Consider the following 17,483-nt stretch of genomic DNA (forward strand, 5'->3'; position numbering starts at 1 on the left):
ATTTTTCTTAATTTGGATAATTATATTGTTTATATTATTGTCATTTTTAATGAAAATTTACATCATAATTATTTATTAATATTCAGATTTTGTAACAAGATTATTTTAATATTTTAAATCTTTCATCGTATTCATATTTAAAAAGCTTAACATTTCATAAAGTTATCAAAACAGGTCATCTGACTTCACTTAGCCCGACCCATAATATGTTGATCATTTAATGAGTTAATTCAATCTATTCACTTATTAACAAGTTCAAAAAAGTTGAATCTGACTTCGTCCACATGTTAAACATATTGACTCACTTAATTACAATCTCTTTTTCAATCCTAAAAAACTTACAATTTTTTTCTAATTGAAGTCCAAATCCAAATACAATCCAAAACTACAAAAATACAAAACAATCCAAACACATTTAGAGATAGAAAAACATTTTAGGTTTTCGTATTTTAATATAATTTAATATTTAGAATTTATGGATGGGTTGGAGAACCAACTCAATTCACCACAGATTCAAATAAGTTCGTTCTTAGTAAACCAGACTCATTTTTTACTCGTGTTGAAATTTATAACTTTTTTTAATCCAACTTGGCTTAAATTCATAATAAGTCAAGTTGATTCAGAAATTTTAACCCATTTTGACAACTCTAACATTCGATATAAATATATATATATATATATATATATATATATATATATATATATATATATATTTAATAGTAGAGGGTTCAAGTATGAACGGTATTGTGTTAAGATGTGAGACTTTAAAAGAGATGTCCTTTCTTATTAACAGAATAATCAAGAAACAAGCATGCATGAGATTTAAAATGAAGGTTTAATTGCTTCCTTTGTCCCCAGTTTGGTTGAATTGTGTCAAATTCATCCTCATTTTTAAAAAAGTTTCATTGTCGTCCTCACGTGGTGTAAAAGTGTCAATTGAATCCAAACATAGAAAAAATTTGTGTCAATGTAGTCATCTCCGTTAAATACATACTAACGGTGTTAAGTGGCTGATTATTTGGCACTAGAGAATTAAAACGTGGCAAATGAGTCACAGTAGTGGTAATGATGTGTCAATGACGTGTCAATGACGTGGCAGTCCTTAGGGTTTGTTTTCTTCTTCTCCTCAATCCTCGTTTCTGTTCTTGAATAACCCAACTTAGGGTTTGTTTTCTTCTTCTCCTCCCTGTCGCGGCTTCATAAGAAGATGGAGGCACCCATTTTCTTTTTTTTTTGTCGCTTTGTTCGTTCCGCGGTGAGGGAGGCGCGAACCTCCTTTTCCTCTTCCCAATTTCTGGTTCATGCTTCGCAGGGAGGGAAGACTCCCTTTCGCTTCTCTGTGGCCGGTTCGTTCCTGCAGGGAGGGAGGCGATTTTGAATGGCTCAGGCGCGTCTTTCATTTTATCGCGGCGTGGTGGATGTTGAAGCCGCGACGCCTTTGCAGCAGCGGCGCCTCCGCGCTAGGTTCGTGTTCCGGCGTATTCGCAGTGAAGGGAAGTCGCGTCTGACTCGAAGTTTGGGGTTTCTTATTGTCGCGACTTGGAAATTTGGGGGTTTCTGATTTTGCGATTTGAGTGGGTTTCTTGTTTTCCTCTCTGTAGATTGGTGTTCTTCATCTTGTAATTTCGGAATATTTTTTTCCTTTCTTGGCAATTTTGGGCAGGTTGAGTCGCGCGGAAGAAGACCCTGTCGCATTTTGTTCTTGATTATTGTTAAGAAGCTGCGGGCAATAGTTGATGGTGTCGCAGGGAAAACCTAGCCAGGTACCCATATATCCATTAATCGGTTGCTGAATTCCCGAGTCTATACAGTTCCCTTTTACATATTTGCGTACCATCATCTCTCCATTCCAATCTTAGTTTGTTGGCTTTAGATGGGAAACAGTATTCGCAGATTTGGTCTTCTCAGCACTGTTGGCGCTGGAGAGGATGAACCTTTCCATTATCAGCTCGGAAGAAAAGTCTTCGTTGACTTGACAGAAAGAAAATTTGAGCAAAACTGTAGTGGAAAGCGGATTGAGAAGTGGACCATGTCATACAACGTAGATCGTTCAAATTGTAGGTTCACTTTAACGATAAGCGATGAGGATGCAGGTGCCAAGGGTTTACTGTTACAACTCCTCAGTGTAATACCAGCTGGATCTAGAGAATTTTCAGAGTACAAGTTTGATTTGGATGTACAAACAGTCACCGAATCAGATGCTCTAGCAAATCCCATCTCTATTATCGATGGGCGTGGACCGCAGACAATAAATATTGAGTATGGCAAGCAGATTCATGGAGGCAGCGTTACGCACACAAGTGTTTTTATTGTTAACATACAAGCGTTACGCACACAAGTGTTTTTATTGTTAACACACAAGCAGATTCACCAATTGTTAAGACTATTGTGACTCATTTGGATTATTCAAGAACAGAAACGAGGATTGAGGAAAAGAATAGAAACGAGGATTGAGGAGAAGAAGAAAATAAACCCTAGGGGACTGCCACGTCATTGACACGTCATTGACACATCATTACCACTACTGTGACTCATTTGCCACGTTTTAATTCTCTAGTGCCAAATAATCAGCCACTTAACACCGTTAGTATGTATTTAACGGAGATGACTACATTGACACAAATTTTTTCTATGTTTGGATTCAATTGACACTTTTACACCACGTGAGGACGACAATGAAACTTTTTTAAAAATGAGGATGAATTTGACACAATTCAACCAAACTGGGGACAAAGGAAGCAATTAAACCTAAAATGAATTATAATGTTGATCACCATTTATAAAAGGAAAACGTTTCTTCAACAATAGATTTTTGACAACAATTTGACAACAACACGTGTCACACTATCATTGGTTGTTTTTATTAAATTTTGTTTAAAGATTCATTTTGTTTTGGAGGGCATTTTTGGAATAATCTTCAGAAACCTTTTGGCGCTTTTCAATTTCTAAAACCTGACCCTGCCAAACTCTCTTTCCTCCTTTTCGAAACTCTCTTTCCCCCTTTTCGAAACTCTCTTTCCTCCTTTTTGAAACTTTCTCTCCCCCTTCACCGAAAGATCCTTCAAAACTCTCTCTCCGTCATTGAAGTTCCTTCCTTTGAAACTCTCTCCGTCATTGAAGTGGTGTCTCCGTCCAACATTGTTCGTCCGTCGCTTGGGTCCACCAGTGTCTTTGGAGGAAGTCGTCTCTCTCTCTCTCTCTCTCTCTCTACGCCATTGAAGTGCTTTTTGTGCGCCATTTCTCCAAAGCTCTCGTTTTTCCGCTGACACCGTTGTTCCTTCGTCGCTTAGGTGCATTGTTCCTTCCTCTTTGGTTAGCGAGTGGTTTTGTTGGCGTCAGGACTGCTGGGGAGTGCTTCAGCCATGTTTGGGTAGCATTCCTCAACTTTTGGTACAAAATGGGATTTTTCCACTGGTAATCGATTACAGGGTCCCTGTAATCGATTACAAGTGCATCATTCCTGTGTCAATGGTGCAGAACCTTACCTCTCGACCTATAAACACCCTTCGTGGGTCTTCCATCCACATAGGACTCACCAAAGTTGAAATTTCTTGTTGTGGACGCCTTAAACCATGCCCAACAGGGGGGGATCAATCCACAAAACTTTGAAAACATAATCGTCAGGACTGCTGGGGAGTGCTTCAGCCATGTTTGGGTAGCACTCCTCAACTTTTGGTACACAAGGGGATTTTTCCATTGGTAATCGATTATAGGGTCCCTATAATCGATTACAAGTGCATCATTCATGTGTCAATGGTGCAGGACTTCACCTTTCAACCTATAAACACCCTTAGTGGGTCTTCCATCCACATAGGACTCACCAAACTTGAAAATTGCTTGTTGTGGACACCTTAAACCATGGCCAAAAGGGAGGATTAATCCACAAAACCTTGAAAACACAGTCGTCAGGACTGCTGGGGAGTGCTTCAGCCATGTCTAGGTAGCACTCCTCAACTTTTGGTACAAAAGGGGATTTTTCCACTGGTAATCGATTACAAGGTCCCTCTAATCGATTACAAGTGCATCATTTCTCCACCGAACTCCAAATGACTTGATTCTTGTTTTGTTCGAATCTAGACTGAAAGAGCTTTCCAACAAAACAAGAATCAACTCATTTAGAGTTCGATGGAGAAAGTTATGAGCAACACAACCAGCAAAGGTCAGAGGTGGTAGAAATATATAAAATGTTAACTTTAAGGAATTAACTGCACCTACTCAGGTGTCCAAAAATTATAAATTAGTAGTCATTGGAAAGATATTTGAGTCTACTTTCTAATAAAAAAAAATCACATCATTTGGAGGTCTGTGAAAAAAGTTATGATTAAAATAGTCAACAAAGGTCAAAGTTGACAGCATGGGTTATGCACCTCACCTCAATTGGAGAAAACCACCTAAGTGGACATTTTTATTTTCAAGAAATCAATGACCTAACCTCATTATTGGTGCAGAGAGCTCACCGAATAACATTGAACTCACTCACCCATCTTAAAAAAGGAAAAATTCAACAAAAATAGAGAATGGGGAGCAGTGTTCATCTAGCTGGGGAGTACAGTTGAAGTTTCTGTACAAATTACCCTTTTTCCTCTGGTAATCGATTACAGGGGTCTTGTAATCGATTACCAGAGGAAAAAGGGTAATTTGTACAAAAACTTCAACTGTACTCTCCAGCTAGATGAACACTGCTCCCCAACTCTATTTTTCTGAACTTTGCTACTTGTTTTGTTCTTAACATTCTCCACCGAACTCCAAATGACTTGATTCTTGTTTTGTTGGAATCTAGACTCAAAGAGCTTTCCAACAAAACAAGAATCAACTCATTTGGAGTTCGATGAATAAAGTTATGAGCAAAATAACCAGCAAAGGTCAAAGGTGATAGAAATATATAAAACGTTAACTTTAAGGAATTAACTGCACCTACTCAGATGTCCAAAAATTATAAATTAGTAGTCATTGAAAAGAGTTTTTAGTCTACTTTCTAATAAAAAAAAAGAATCATATCATTTGGAGGTCTGTGGAAAAATGTATGATTAAAATAGTCAGCCAAGGTCAAAGTTGACAGCATGAGTTATGCACCTCACCTCAATTGGAGAAAACCACCTAAATGGACATTTTTATTTTGAAGAAATCAATGACCTAACCTCATTATTGATGCAGGGAGCACACCCAATAACATTTAACTCACTCACCCATCTCAAAAAATGAAAAATTTAACAAAAATAGAGCATGGGGAGTACTGTTCATCCAGGTGGGGAGTACAGTTGAAGTTTCTGTACAAATGACAATTTTTTCTCTGGTAATCGATTACAAGACCCCTGTAATCGATTACTAGAGAAAAAATTGTCATGTGTACAGAAACTTCAACTGTACTCCCCACCTGGATGAACAACACTCCCCAGGGTCATTTTTCTGTCCCTATGGGTGATTTTTTTCTATTTTTTTCTATTTTTGTCTCTGTAATTGATTGACAGGGGCTTTTATAGGTGTTTAAACCAAGGTAGTTCAACTGGACTCCCCATGATGGTTTTGTCTGTGTTTTTGGTGACTTTTTCCAATTTTTGAGATGGTTGAGTGAGTTTAATGGTCATGTGTATCAAATCCATTAACATTCCATGATGAGAACATATTTTGGTTCAATCCATGAATATTAACATTGAAAAAACATGTTGTGAATTGGAAATGTTCGATACAATTCATTACAATAATTTTTTAAAATATTAACATCAGCATGATTGTAAAGTGGACATTCCATAATTTTATCAAGTAGACATTCCTCTCCTCATGAGTCAATCTTCCATTCAAAACATCAACAAACTTGGTTTTGAAAGAATGTTGCACACACAACTGCATAAAAAAAAATTCATGTTAGAACAATCCAAAAAATAATTAACAAAACAAGAAACACAAATTGGCAAAGAGGAAAGGGGAAAGGCTAAATGGAAAATGGGAAAGAGGAAGTGGAAAATGGGAAAGAGGAAGTGGAAAATGGGAAAGAGGAAAAGGAATAGTGGAGATATCTTGCTCTCATCACCGAAGTCACCGGAGTTTTCCATTTCCCACAACAAAATCAATATAAAGAAGAACATGTTTCTCGCTGGGTTGCTTCGCCGAAGAAGATGAAGCTAAAATAAAGAGAAACGAGAGAGAAAAAAGAAAGCTTGAAGGGAGAAAGGAGAGAGCTTGAAGAGAGAAAGGAGAAGGCTTGAAGAGAGAAAGGAGTGAGCTTTAAGAGAGAAAGGAGAAAACTTGAAGAGAGAAAGGAAAGGGAACGATGAAAGAGGTTAGAGAGAGGATGAAAATGGAGTAAGGGAAAAGGAAAAAAGGGGAAAGGGAAAATGAGAAATGGAAAATAGGAAATGGAAAATGGAAAGGGAAAAAAAAAATACTTTATTACCGGAGTTTTCCATTGCTTCACCGGAGTCTCGCCGGAGAAGATGAAGCTTGCTTCGTGAGAGAGAAAGGAGAGAAAACACACACAACATGAAAACTAAAATGCAACAATGGAGGAGAATGAAAACAAAACTGAGAGGGACGTTTTCGGAAGCCAAATTCATTGTCAACTTTAACAAAAAAAAATATCTTAAATGATCCAATAGCCTTTTGACACGTAACGTTGTCAATTTTTTGTCAAAATTGTGTTGTTAGAATATCGCGATCCTTTATAGAACATACATGCGATGGACCCCATATATCTATATAAATCACCTTTGTTTCCTGGTGTTGAACGTTGCAAAAATGAAGAAAGAATTCGAAAAACACACAATTATCTTTAGCGAATTGAAAAACACTTAAAAGGTTCTTGGTGATACGTGAAACATGTAAAAGATTGTGTGAAACAAAATAAGACGAATGCGATGGAAGAGAGTTTATCACAGATGTCAGATTCGTCTTAAACCTATTCCAAACCACTCACTTAAACTGAAACATTAATGTAAGTGAACAGTTGCAACGAATTGAACTAATAAACTCGTTTTCACACATTAAGGCTTACTTTTGCAATGGTGTCAAAATTTTAAAAGGATCATTCATCTCAATAAGATTCTACAATCATGACCAATGCTCAAACAGATATTTTAAAAGGTTCACGTCACACTGTTGACCAGATGGTGGCTTAATCACTTCAGAAAGTCATCCAGTCAAGATGAACGATCAGGTGCTTTGTAAGTTTCATGAACTGCCGAAAAATCAAGGTCTCCCAACCCCATACTTCTGGCCTTCTTGAAAGCCTACAAAAACAGGGTTTTTTAGTACCTCATGAAACTTCCATGATAGTCACTAAACATAAAAGCATAATATAGAAAATAAAAGGGTTCCATCTCTAAAGAAACAAATGAAGCCAATTCAGTAATTTGAGCACCAGTCGTTATATTCACCGGACTTGCAGTCATGTGAACTAAAGAAGTAGCAACAGATCCTATCGTTTTTTGCCATTAAAAGAAAATATTTGAAAAATAGTTTTACCTCATTTGCTGCAGCTGCTATTGGCATTGATACAGCATTTTCATCTCCAAGAGCAAGAGCTAACCTCATGTCCTTCTGCTGATGTTTCAGTGGAAATGCTGGGGAGTAACTGTTTTGAAGCATTGTAGGTCCTTTCAATTTAAACATGCCGTTACTTATGGCACCAAGATCCTGCACACAAAAATTCCCCAATTATTGTTTAAAATGGTACTAACGAAAGGTACCAATAAGAATCTCCGTGGTTGAAATCAATTACCAGCACATCAAGAAGAGTTGCAGGGTCCAAACCACTTCTTTCAGCTAGTGTGAGTCCCTCAGAGAAAGCATTCATCATACTGTAACGGAGAAAAACTAATTTACAGAACAAGACAGAAAATATGGACATGCATTTGGCTTGCAGCCAAAGAAGGAATACTAATAGTATAATGTGGATGATTATTTCTTGTTAGCTGATTCATAAAATACTGCTATCCCCTCTATCCACTCCAAATTAAAAATGATGGAGCCAGGAAAAGGGTGAAGAAAACATTACCTGCCCATTATCATGTTCACAACAAGTTTCATTTTTGCACCATTTCCAACGTCACCCAAAAAGAAAGACTTCTTCCCCAGTATGTCAAATGCTGGAAGTGCTTCATCATACAATGCCTGCATGTCAAAAGAATCAACAACTGTAATGTACAGAAATATGCGCAATGCATATTAATTCTCTTGTATTTTCCTCAGTATGGAGCAGTATACAACAAGGAATCTGAATGAGAGCACTCTCACACAGACTTAAATATGAGGAAATGTGAATATTGTTTTCAGATAATTAGAGTATAACAAGCAACACTATTTGTACATCTTTGAACTACACTAGAATTATGGATATTGATGAGTTCCCAAGTGCTAGAATTTTTTAAGCTTAAAATCACTCTTTTAGGGCCAAGTTTGCGTGATTCTTAGTCTATTACGACGTTTTTAGTGTATATTAGTTAATTAGGCTTTAACTTGTATTTTCTTTTAATTAGTAGTTTTTAGCTTAGTTTAGTGACTATCTACAAGTATAGTAGTGTTGTCTTAGATTTTCTTAAGTTTCATTTGTTCTAGTTTAGACTTCAGTTGATAGCATAGGGTTGCTCCATTACATTCTCACTCTCATTTTGGTTTTGTTTACTTTGTATTATTAGTTTAAGTCCTAGGTTGGTTCTAGTTTGCCTGTAGTAGTTAAGTAGTGTTGGTAGTAAACTCTTGTAGTTGTCTAGTATTACTGTAGACCTAATTACATTTTAGTTGCTGTTTCTGAAAATAGGATAGTTAATCACATTTGCTGTTTTCGGTTTAAAATTGTATCTAGCTTTACTTTGTTGAAGGTTAATTCCAGCTTAGGTAGTAGTTGCTGCTAACCAAGTTTTTAATATCTTTTATTTCTTGGCAGGTTAGACTGTTAACATTATAGTATCGTATAATATATTTTCGTAGCTTAAATAGTTAATGTTTTCTCAGTTTATTAATGAATAATTGCAGCAGTACATAGAGCTTCCTTTTCACGAAACTATTCCAACCTTTGATAGGTTCCAGATGCAATAGTTAAGGAACGCTGACCTACAATTGAAGGTGATCAAAGCACTTAAGCTAGAATAAAACCAGGACAACCTGCACTAGTTTTGAACTCCATCAGCTGCTGGACCTGCTGTTATATGACTGGAGAAGGGCTGGATCATGAGCTGCAGCAAGTGAAGAATTCTAATAGTCATTTTTGAAGGCTGAAGTAACCTTAACCTGGAAACCAGCGACCTGCTGAACCAGGATTATCAAATGTACTTGAAAGGAGCTGCTGCACCAATGTTTACCTGCTGTAGGAAGTCTCTTTGACTTGTAATTGTAGGTAAAACCAATTTAGAGGTAGCTAGATATAAATAGGAAATTTGTAATAGAATAAAGGGGTGGAGTTCTGGAGATTTGTGGACGAAGCTTGGGCAGAGAAGAAAAGATTCAAAATTGCTGAACATAGAAAGCTAGAGACATGCCATTTAACAGCATTTCTTCAATTTCTTTCATTGTAAAGAGATTTACTCTTGAAGATATAAACAATCCTGGACTACTCAAACTGATTGTTTTACTCAATTGTAGTGTTAAACATGTTTTCAGTTTCTTGCATGGCAAATCCCATTTTCGCTAGTATTCAAGATTAACTTGATCAAATTTCTGTATAATGGCATTATAGCAAATGCATAGTCTTTGCTGTAATACAACGAGCACATAGAGGCCTTTCTTTCATTCAAGAAGCACATAGCGGCTCTTGAACATCAGAAATTCAATCCAGTTGAAATTGATTAGGAGCAAATACCTGGTTTGACTGTTAATTCCATTTTTTGTGTACAGTTCCATTCGTACGTCGGTATTGCATTTCCATGCATTCTTGCTGTTGAATTGTGTTGTTCTCTGTGCTGTACATGTTTCCACAACCTCCAAGATTCAATTCGCATCACATTAGAAGTAGAATTTAGTGAATTTCACTGAGACTTATTTTCGTTATCTAGGGTTCATAGTTATGGATTTTCGAATTACTTGATTCTTGGCTAAATTTTCAGTTCCTTTTAGTGATTATATTCCTGTATGAGTGTTCTGTATCATCCATTTCATATAATTGCTTCAATACGCCACAGAATTGTTTTTCGCATATATTCACAGCCATTCCATAGTTCATTTTCGAGTTTTATCACATTTCAGTTCGAATTAGGTATTTTAGGTAGACTTTAGTTGTTTTGTTCATAGGTTTTAGTTTTATTCAGTGTTGATAACATTTCTGTAGCTCACGGCATAATTCCACTTCACACCAACATTTCATCAAACAATTAGAGTGCATTTAGGTTTCTCTCAGGAATTTCATCAAACAGTGTGTATAACCTTTTCTACATCATTTTAGGTTCTGTTAGAGTTCAGATTTTTTTAGGATTAGTTAGTTTGGGTATTTCATACATGCATATAATCATCCTAGACGTTGCATTTGCATTTAAAAGCTAAAATAAATAATTATAGTTCATCTTGCATGCTAGCACTAGCTTAGGATCAGATTTAGGTTGCATTCTGTTTTAGCAATTTTAGCATATCATTTAGTGTGTGTAGTAAATAAGTTTAGATAGATTAGTTCCCCACTAAAATAACATCACACACACTATAGCTAGTTAATTGATTGCTCTATCCTTGGATTGATTCTTGGTCGACCCAATACTACATTAAATGGGAAAACCATTATATGCATAAACTTGAGGCGAATTATAGTTTATCAGACATCAACACGAATACTACAAGCTTGACCAATCAATCCTAATCAAAGAATAAATCTAATTGAACCAGAACAAAAACAAATAACTCAAACTGCATATTTCACACAGGTCACAGCTCCCAACACACACGACATCAACAAAGCCTAACGTCAAAATTACATACCCAACTTCAACAGATATCTGACAACATAGTAATGCTTTCTTGGCGAGAATTTTTCTCTTTCTCTTTTAGTTTATGGCTTGCCTCAACGGGCTTGAAGTGTGATTTGCAGGTTATTCACACGTTCTATTAAGGGCTCATACAACGAAGAAGGCATGAAACATTTAATTTACAAAATTCTATCAGGACATTCCCAGACAGCAAATACATGGCCTAACCTTCATACTAAATTTAGAAAAGGTTAACTATGGTTGCTCCTTCACTGAACTAGCATCAATACTATAGAACATACACATTTCTACCAATAGATGACTATTTCCAATGGCCCGCACAACACTTAAAATACCAATGGGAGAGAAAAGGCCCAAAAGATAAAAAGAGCACCAGTGTCCTACTAATATTAAATTGTGAGACAACTTTATTTTTATCTCTCCTTCTAAATGGCTGCAATAATTGCAAGGGGTTCCAACCCATCAAAAACAATATTCTTATTTTAATTGTACACATGTTACACAAGATGAGGAGCATAGGCACTACCTTGTGATCTGGAATAGGAAGTCAGTGGGTTCAAAACCTAGAAACAGTCTCCTTGGTGGGGTAAAACTGCATTGGCCACCCTTTATATGTTACATAAATTGAGGGCACCAGACACATCTGTCTTGCAACCTTGCTTACTTCTCCATTTCTCTCTCTCTATAATAACTTTATTTTAAGTTAAGCTCATGACTAACCTTCGTGAAAAAAAAAGGATGTTTTACCCATTTATAATAACTCCTTTGCAACTGAAATTTAAGGAATAGTTGGTTCACAACATGGGCTCTGATACCAGGTATTGTGTAGGTTCAATATACACGGTCTCCTCATTAGTAAGATATTGTCCGTTTTGGGCTAAGCCTTCACAGATTTGCTTTTGATACCACTCTAAAAGACCTTTATTAAGGGATGTATCTTATGTGTATATAAACCCATGTGTATTTCATATTTATGCGATGTGGAACTTTGTTTGTACCCAACATGAATAACAATAAGCAAAAGATGTTTCCATAATTTGAAGATGTTACCTTCACATTATTGTCATCGGATTGCATTTTACAACACTAGATATTGCTTAAATAGCTCAAATATACATCAAATTTTCTTTTGGGATATCAACAGAATACTCCAGGAGAACACTGATCATCAATATACATTCATTAAAAGGTTTTGAGGGCATTATCGGGTTGCTGATATATCTTATGCATCTTATACTCTGAAAACATCCAGTCATGCAAACAGGTCATTTGATGGAGAGAAGAGACATCTGAATATTTCATCGCCCTCGCATAGTTAAAGGAAAAAAAGAAGCTCGCAAAGAATATTTATCAACAATTTACAGAATAACATTTAGAAATACCTTGTCCCCAGCGGCAAGTATAACCAGCTGGCCATCTTCTGCAGGCTTCTTGCTACCCGAAACAGGAGCTTCAAGGAAGTAACCACCTTTTGCTTTGATAGCCTGTTGAAATCAGGTCTGTAAATGGCAACTTGCATATGGATTTCTTTCCATTCGAATGGTTGAGTAGGTAAAATGTGAAGTACCATCTTATGCATATAGTATGAACTGGCAAAGATAGTATACTACAATAACCTAAGCAATGCATATATCACAAAAGGACAAATATAACGAAGCATATATTTATTTATTTAGGGGTTGCAGATGTTCAAACGTTCTACAGCAAGAATCTGCAAATAATGTAATATATAGCATTCCCATTCACATTTAAACGGTTGGGAAAGCTTAACTTCATATCAACTATTCCTCATTCAAAAACAAATCCCCAGTACTGTTGACTCCCCAGATAATTTAACTTCCTTTATACGGGAATTTTGAATGGCCAAATACTAGATAATGACATCATCACAAACTTATCATTAGATAAAAACTTGCAATGCACGACATCCCCACAAGCTAAACTGCAAACTAAATTACATTATTCTGATTTCAAACCAGGGGAAGAGAGAGAAGAGGGAGGATTAGAGCAATGTTTCTCGGCTATAAAATACTTAATAAAATGGGGTCCTCGAAGATGAAATAGAATACAGAACAAAAATGATACAAATTTTCACACAAAATACCCTGGGCAATATGGAAAATGAAGTCATGCAACATTACTAGATGCAACCTCTCTTTAATTTACAAGTTTCTGTTGAGCAACAAGAGTCTGTAGAAAAATTTTGGAAAAGTAGACAGACTACATTTTACACAAATCACAACATCAGCTGGGTATACCAACCTCAGATATCTTGGAGGATGTATCAGCATCCACTGTTGACATGTCAATGTAACCTTTTCCATTAATATGATCAAGAACACCATCTTTATCAAGCACAACCTAGAAAGTCACCACAAACAGAATTAATATAAGAGCTAAAAAAGAAGTTAGTTAAAATAATATTCACAACAACTGACCGATAAAGCAGCTGAAGGATCAGATAGCATTGCAATTGTATACTTGCATTTCTTGACTACAGTAGCTGGCGTTTCTCCAACAGAAGCACCATGTTGCACAAGTTCTTCACACTACAATCAGAAAGTTGCTAAGCCAACACATATATTGAGAGCTCCATAGTTAATAAACACTCTAATTTGCTGACAACAAAGTATATCTAAACTAAAACTCATGTCTGAAGGTAAACTAAGGAATCCAATAAAAGAATTAAAAATTGATGTTACACAAACCATCACAACAAAAAATGGATGTGCTGTAATATCTGTTATACTCATTGGGTAAGTATTGCAAAACACTGTTCCTTTTGTGCTGATGAATGTTTGTCAAAACCGTTATGCAAAGAGTAGTCCGCAAGTCTTGACCATTGGGTCGTTACCCTTCTGATTATAGCTCTATAAATAGAGCACCTCATTCCAAGAGGATAACCAAAAACAAGCTCTTTCTTCCCTCTCAAAAAGAAATATTATTCCACGAACTTTATTCTCGGTTCTTCTAACTTCTCTTATCTTCTTTATATCCTAGGTTTCGTTATTACTTGCTAGTTTTGTATCCTCGAAATTATCAAGAAGTTCCTGTTGTATATGAGAAAACTTGTATAACACATCGCGTCCTTAAAATTGTTGTAACAATGTTGACAGTGATCTAGGGAAATCTTTGTTTGTTACTTTTATTATCTTCTGTCAGCTTTTTTACGACAATATCAACAGTTGATTTTCTCAACAACAGATGAGATTACTTACTTAACCCTTATTTTAGAGAGCTAAATCTGTATCACAATTTTCTGAAGTCACTTGTCTGACATCATCTATAAGAAAACAGTTAAATTTGCTAAGCTGCATTCCAAAACGCCAGGAGCAATACCTCAGCTCATAACTTTCTGTGCAACTTGAAGTATGGTTAATGACATATGAGAAGAAACTATTCTACGGAACCCCAAATTAAAATTACACAAAAAAAAAATGCAGAAACTCATATTAACCATAATAATGAACCAGTATTATTGAAAGAAATCATTGTATGGACACACACAAACGTAACAGTAAAGAAAAAAGTGAAACTTGAAAAAGTTGGAGGAATGTGTATTGAGACCTTGGAGAGGGTTCTGTTCCAAACAGTGACTTTGAAGCCATGGCGTAGCAAGTTGGTTGCCATAGCCTTGCCCATTATCCCCAAACCTAAGAATCCAACCTCCATCTCTCTCTCTCTCTCTTCTGATTTCTCACTCTCACTCACCACTCTCTTCTTCCCAACTTCTCAGGAAAGCCGCTTCCTTTACCATAACAAATATCGGTAGTATCGTTTATAAACAACACGTTTTTGTAAATATTTAAAATCTTTTAATTTATAAATCCTGGGAATTTTGAGAATGAAGAACTAGCCTAAATTTTTTATGTATTATTAGCCGCTTAAACTTTTAATTTTTAAGTGATGATAATTCTATTAATATAATAACTTAAAATATGCTAATAATATATTTTGGTAAAATCTTTTAAGTTTATTGTGTATAGTAACAATTTTAAAAAACTAAATTTAGACATTTGTATTGAAGAATTTAACAAAGGGACTAAATTTCCTAAGTTAAGGCATTTGTTTCAATATTTGTATGACTGTAGGTCTTGTTATTGTTTTCTTTTATTTATTTATTGTTTATATTTTTATTTGTTTAAGATTTGTCTTAGCCAAACTCTACGATAGGTGAATTGTGATTGATCTATAATAAGGTATCGTTTTTGGGATTAGAACATGATTAAGACAAAAATAGTCAAATTAGTCTCCTCCACTAGCTTTAACACACTGTTCTTTAGGTTGGTCAACAATTCTTTCCTCATCACGATTAAAGGACCTTCTAAACCACCTAAGTCGAATTATTTGTTCCTTATAGTCGAACCTCCAACATCGCCAAACAACTCAACCCTTAGTTTCTTTCTATCTTTTCTAACACCCTCTCTGCTTCAAAGGAACGAGCCTTTTATTGCCACTTGTTGGCCGATGGGTATCCACCACTGATCCTTGCAAGTTGGGAACAACAATGTTCCCACTCTTCTTGGCCTCATTGGCCAATTGGTTCTTTAGGCGGTGAAATATGTCCTTGCTCGTTTCTACCTTGGCATAATGTTGAGCCATGTAACTTGCAAGCACCACAAAATCTTTAGACTTGTTCAAAAAAATATTCAAGTTACAATATATATTCTACACTTACCATTCAACTCGAAGCTTAGTGGATAAGTAAACCCTAACAATATTCTTAATCGATAACTTCTTTAGGATTTGTTCCAATATCCCCACTATTCTTCGCTTCTCCTCAGACAAGATGTCCTTCAATCCTTCCTTGTACCTAAAGAGTTGTGGTCCAATAGAAAGAAAACTTCTTATTACTTTTATCATCATAAAAGTATGAGCAACCAGCAGGGTTAATCATTACCCTGAAAAAATCATTCTTTAATTTCTTGAAAGATTGAGAGTATGCACCTAAGAGGTAGGTACCTGACTTGCTTCCCAAGGAAAACCAGGTATTCGGATCCAATTACCATGTAAGGTAAAAGTACAAAAAAAAAAATCAAGAGAAGGAGATAGATATAAAGATTTACATATTAACCTAAAGGCTTAAAGGCAATACCAACTATTCAAATGTAATAGCATTGGAGCTACGTTCAGAAGTCTGAGTACACCCATTGTAAACTCGTCAAAGGGTAGACGAACGTTAACTAAACAAAAAATTCCATATAAACAAAAATAGAACTCCTCCCCATACTCCTCTCGGCCATGATAGACATTATCAATTACATTTACCCTCTTAAGAGACACAATGTCTTCAGACACTAATAAGTATTGAGTTTACGTGTTTTTGTGTGTATACTTTCATGAATAAATCAACTCTTTTACAACTTTTACCTTACTTTTTCCCAAGTTTAGTGTGTTTTTGTGTTTTAGTTAGTATATGTTTGTTTTACCTTTAATCTCTCTTTGAGTGTGTAAAATAAGGAAATAAAAATCAATTCTGGTGAAGGAAAATAAGTTGGAATTCAAGAAAGCATGATTGGACAAGAAAGAATTATTTTTAAACAAATACCCACTTAAAGACTCTAGAATCGCACCCAAGGTTGTAAGCATGAAGAAAAGACTCACTTATAGGGTTATGTTGCCACATACCACCCATGGACGACAAAAAAATCATCATTATGTGTTAGGCTAACTCGATGGGCGAGTTGGTTGCTCACTGGACCAAAATGATAGCCCAAACTTGTAGTATTTGAGTCGCTAGGCAAAAAATGGCTCGTACAACGAGTTACAAGTCAAATAGCATCAATTTTTAGGCTTTGTTTAGCGATAATGAAGTTGATGGGCGAGTCTGTTAGTTCTGATACACGAAAGTGGGCATTTAATCATGTTTTTGCAAGTTTTTATAATTCCTCAATATTACATTAATAAAATCACTTAGGGTGTTGGGAAAAGAATCTTAGAGGTTGTGTGGAGAACTAGAAAGATAGGTCACAAATTAGAGGTGTTGATGCAAAGAAGAGGCACAATTAGAGCATAAAGTAGTTGCCAAAAACATTGGGAAAGGGCGTGCGTCTATCTTTGGTTTCAATTTTTTTCTTATCTCTTCAATTTATAGAACCCTAATTTGTCCACCATGGAAGACTATTCTTATTTGTTGAGATTAGATATAATAAACTGAATCTTATGTATTTTGTGATGTTAATACATACACCTTTTTATTTCAAAGTTAGTATTTGATTTATATGCTTAATGCTTGTTATGGCTTGATCATCCTTTGCTTGATTTGCGGTTCTTTATGTATTTAAAAGTATGACTTGAACCTATAACTGAAATTTAATACCTAATAGAGTTTGTATCTAGAGATAGAAAACGATTCATTAGTAATTTTAAGACTCTTAACTTAATGCTTGATTGTTGGTTGAGGACTTGAGGGATTGTTATCATAGGCTCAAAGTCACTAGGGATAGGATTTGAGTATATTGGTGAGTTGATTTTGACATGCATAGAATTGAGGTGTTTGTTAATGCATGAGAACGAAGTGCATGAACTCTATTCTTAACAAGTTGTAAATACTATATGTTATATTTTCGTGCATACCAACTG

The 17,483-nt window shown here is 35.7% G+C and overlaps 1 protein-coding gene across 1 annotated transcript; it reads right to left on the reverse strand.

Moving 5' to 3' along the window:
• Positions 1-6,950: 6,950 nt before the first annotated feature.
• Positions 6,951-14,662, reverse strand: LOC124845690 (glyoxylate/succinic semialdehyde reductase 1). Its single transcript, XM_088102051.1, has 8 exons — positions 14,469-14,662; positions 13,340-13,450; positions 13,164-13,262; positions 12,284-12,385; positions 7,991-8,106; positions 7,715-7,793; positions 7,459-7,629; positions 6,951-7,223 (listed from the first exon to the last, which is right to left on the reverse strand). The coding sequence occupies exons 1-8, from the start codon at positions 14,571-14,573 to the stop codon at positions 7,134-7,136; spliced, it is 873 nt and encodes a 290-aa protein (XP_087958177.1). The 5' UTR covers positions 14,574-14,662; the 3' UTR covers positions 6,951-7,133.
• Positions 14,663-17,483: the final 2,821 nt, after the last annotated feature.

This window comes from Vigna umbellata, chromosome 11 (genome assembly GCF_029865625.1).
Source record: "Vigna umbellata cultivar VRB3 chromosome 11, Vumbellata_1.0, whole genome shotgun sequence".
Classification (NCBI taxonomy): domain Eukaryota; kingdom Viridiplantae; phylum Streptophyta; class Magnoliopsida; order Fabales; family Fabaceae; genus Vigna; species Vigna umbellata.

Excerpts from the sequence above, each read along its gene's own strand:
- LOC124845690 (XM_088102051.1), bottom strand. The coding sequence starts at position 14,573 with ATGGAGGTTGGATTCTTAGGTTTGGGGATAATGGGCAAGGCTATGGCA. Across the intron at positions 13,451-14,468 it reads GGAACAGAACCCTCTCCAAG|TGTGAAGAACTTGTGCAACA; the intron begins GTCTCAATACAC and ends TTCTGATTGTAG. Across the intron at positions 13,263-13,339 it reads ATCCTTCAGCTGCTTTATCG|GTTGTGCTTGATAAAGATGG; the intron begins GTCAGTTGTTGT and ends GTGACTTTCTAG.